The sequence below is a fragment of the Saccoglossus kowalevskii genome, chromosome 17 (assembly GCF_978046115.1).
Source record: "Saccoglossus kowalevskii chromosome 17, keSacKowa6.1, whole genome shotgun sequence".
NCBI lineage: Eukaryota > Metazoa > Hemichordata > Enteropneusta > Harrimaniidae > Saccoglossus > Saccoglossus kowalevskii.
The window spans coordinates 27,020,058-27,023,478 of NC_140657.1; the positions used below are offsets into that span (position 1 = coordinate 27,020,058).

Below are 3,421 nucleotides of genomic sequence, written 5' to 3' on the forward strand. Positions count from 1 at the left end.
GATTTCATCCTTGTCTTTACTCTAGCAAGTCCTTTGTAGTCTTGCAGGACTTCACTAACTCTACCCATAGGCCATGAATTTCTGGGTGCATTGTTATCAACAACTAAAACAATATCCCCTACTTGGAGATCTTTGGGGCGTTGTCCACTTCTGGCGTTCTTGTAGTAGCAGTAAATATTCCCTTGTCCATCTCTTCCAAAAGACATCTGCCAAATACTGAACCTGTCTCCATCGATGTTGGACATAGCAGTCACTTTTGTTGAATATTCCTGGTGAAGGTAATTGATTAGCCTGTAGTAGCAATAGATGGTTGGGAGTTAGGGCTCCCAGGTCGTTAGGATCTTCCAAAACCTTGCTGATTGGACGACAGTTCACAATAGATTCAACTTCGCAAAATAATGTTTGCAGTGACTTGTCATTCAGGTGTATCATCTGTTCTCTGAGCAGTGAATATAGGATCTTTCTAATGGTGCGGATTTGGCGCTCCCATATGCCACCAAAATGGGACCCTGATGGGGGATTGACTTGCCAAGTTATGTTCCTTTGGCCGAGTACTTCACCGATTTTGGCTTGATTCCAATTATTGACTGCCTCACGCAGCTCCCTTTCAGCTCCCACAAAGTTGGTACCATTATCTGATCGAAGGAGCCTGATCTGTCCTCTTCTAGCAACAAATCTTCAGATTGCATTTATGCATGAATCAGTATCCAGTGAATGGGCTAATTCTAGATGGATAGCCCTGATATTCATACAGGTGAATACAACACCATATCGTTTAACTGTGGTTCTGCCTCTCTTAACCTCTATTGGCCCAAAATAATCTACTCCACTGTTTGTAAAGGGTGGATCACCTGTAGTTAGTCTATCCTTTGGCAGGTCTGCCATCATCTGTTCCCCAATTTCTGCACGATAACGTCGACAGATTACACAATGGGAAAGTATCTGCCTGACTGCTGAGTTGGCATGAAGAATCCAAAATTTCTGTCGCAATGCAGCTAATACTGAATTTCTTCCCAAATGTCCAATGGCTCTATGTATATCTTGAATGATCATGCTCGCCAATGGTGACTCCTTTGGTAATAGAATGAGGTGCTTCATATCATATGGCAACATAGCCCGGCCCAAGCGACCACCCACTCGAAGAAGACCATCCTTCATAACTGGGTCCAACTTAGAAATCCTACTGGATTTTCTGACTGGTTGACCCTTTTGAAGAGTGCTGATTTCTTGGGGAAAATGTTTCTGTTGTTCATATTTTATAATTGATGTTTCTGCTAAATGTAATGTCTCAGGGGTCAGAAAACTCACTTTGACATCATCTTTGGCTTTCATCATAGCCTTGTACTTCATGCTCTTCATTTCTTCTTCAACGAGCAACTCCAGTTTTATGGAATTTGGTTCTGATTTGTTCAGGTTTTCTCTGTATTCCCTGCGCTGTGAAACCCAATGCTTTAGATTTTGAACACCGTGTATGATCCAACCAGTCATATTCTTCAACTTCTTCCATTCAGAAGTATGTGAAAGGAGCCTATCTATCACTGTAGTTGATTCTTCAGTGGTCATAACATTAACGTCGCCTTTAATTTCTGGATCATTATCTGGAATGCCTCCAGATATATCTGCATTCTTAGGCCATTCTGATTCTGACTTCCATAAGAACTCTGGGCCATGAATCCATCTCTTATTTTGAAGAAGTTTGTCCATTGTCATTCCCCTTGACACATCTATGGCGTTGAATCCATGCCAAAATTAATGATGGCATTTTACAAGACATCATTCCATTCCACAACTCGACATTCGACTATTCGTAATGCCATTCTGCTATACACAGTGCCATTTTACATTAATCATTCCATTATACAACCCAACATTCGACTATTCGTAATGCCATTCTGCTATATACAGTGCCATTCTACATGAATCATTCCATTTCACAACCCAACATTCGTAATGCCATTCTGCTATACACAGTGCCATTCTACATGAATCATTTCATTCCATTCCACAACCCAACATTCGACTATGCGTAATGCCATTCTGCTATACACAGTGCCATTTTAAATGAATCATTCCATTGCACAACTCAATATTAGACTATTCGTTATGCCATTCTGCTATACACAGTGCATTCACATGACATCATTTCATTCCTGAAGTCAACATTCGAATATTTCTGATGCCATTCTGCTATAAATAGTGTCTTTTTACACTGTACCTTTCAATCACACAGAGTACAACGTGAAATGTCATTCGACAATGCGTATAGCCATTTTGCATGTTTGCATTTAGCTTGTAACCATTTTGCTAGAGCGACCTCTAGTGGCTAAAAATATGGATTTTTTTCACACGCTACTTTTAACGCCATTTTAATTGTGTCGTCGTTGTCCGTTGGTTGTCTGCTTTGGCCTTTGAATCCTAAATCGTGAAAATAATAGTCAAGATCAGGCTACGAGTGGTAGGTCAATCAACAGAGCAAGACGGTACTTAAGTATCGCTGCACAGTTGTTGAATAACGCGTCGCCATCGTCATCCCCGGGGCCTGAGTCTGTAGACGAGTCGAGATCCGATGCTGGAACTTCGTCCAGTTTAACCCCGCCATCAGTGATGACGTCAGCGTCTCCAAGAGGATCGACCGACAGTGAGTTCAGGCAATTATTCTCCGTGGGAAGAAATCAAAGTGCACAAGGAGCGCAGTTTGGGAAAAAAAAGAAACTCCGCTCTGGGTCATACATGGCTGATTTTGTCTACCCAACATCATGGACACACAAGTTCTGCGTGTTAGCTGATCGAAATGCGAAGTCGGTTCCAAATAGTGCAGTTAAAAACGAACTGCGCATGGCAGGACTAGGAGATAAGAAAGTTGTTTTCACTGATAAAAATGGTGGTTTCAATCATATTCGTGAAACCCTTTATACAGCATTCCCGAAATTAGAACAAGGTGGTGGATTTACTATATGCCGGGCGGCGCATAACAAAGCAACAAAAAATCTTGTTCCAATCGAAATGACGGCAGAGGGTTACACCATCCCTTATTTGCGGGACAGAAGTCCACTTCGTCAAGCTATAGGCTATATTGTGCCAATGCAGAGGGACTTGGAACTCACACCAGTCAAGGTACAGTTACTGTATTATTAATTATTCTATGTAACCATGTATTTTTTACCTTCACTTTGGTTAAACCCAGCTGAAAAAAATTGCCTTACTGTAAAACTTTGGTATGAATGACCTTTTTATTTATAAAGACACATATTATCATATTTGGCCATGGCCACCTTTCCCAAAAAGTGTCTCGATATTTTTTGCCATACTTCCTGGTTTTCTTAGTAGAAGTGCATGTGTGGTGTGCCCTCTAAGTATAAGAAACACCATGATGATGAGATAGCACGGGTTTACAATATAAACCCAACAGTTTTTGTCAGAG

The 3,421-nt window shown here is 41.2% G+C and overlaps 1 protein-coding gene across 1 annotated transcript; it reads right to left on the reverse strand.

The window, feature by feature from the left end:
- Positions 1–678: 678 nt before the first annotated feature.
- LOC146732797 (uncharacterized) lies at positions 679–1,704 on the reverse strand. Its single transcript, XM_085491966.1, has one exon. The coding sequence runs from the start codon at positions 1,702–1,704 to the stop codon at positions 679–681; it is 1,026 nt and encodes a 341-aa protein (XP_085348092.1).
- Positions 1,705–3,421: the final 1,717 nt, after the last annotated feature.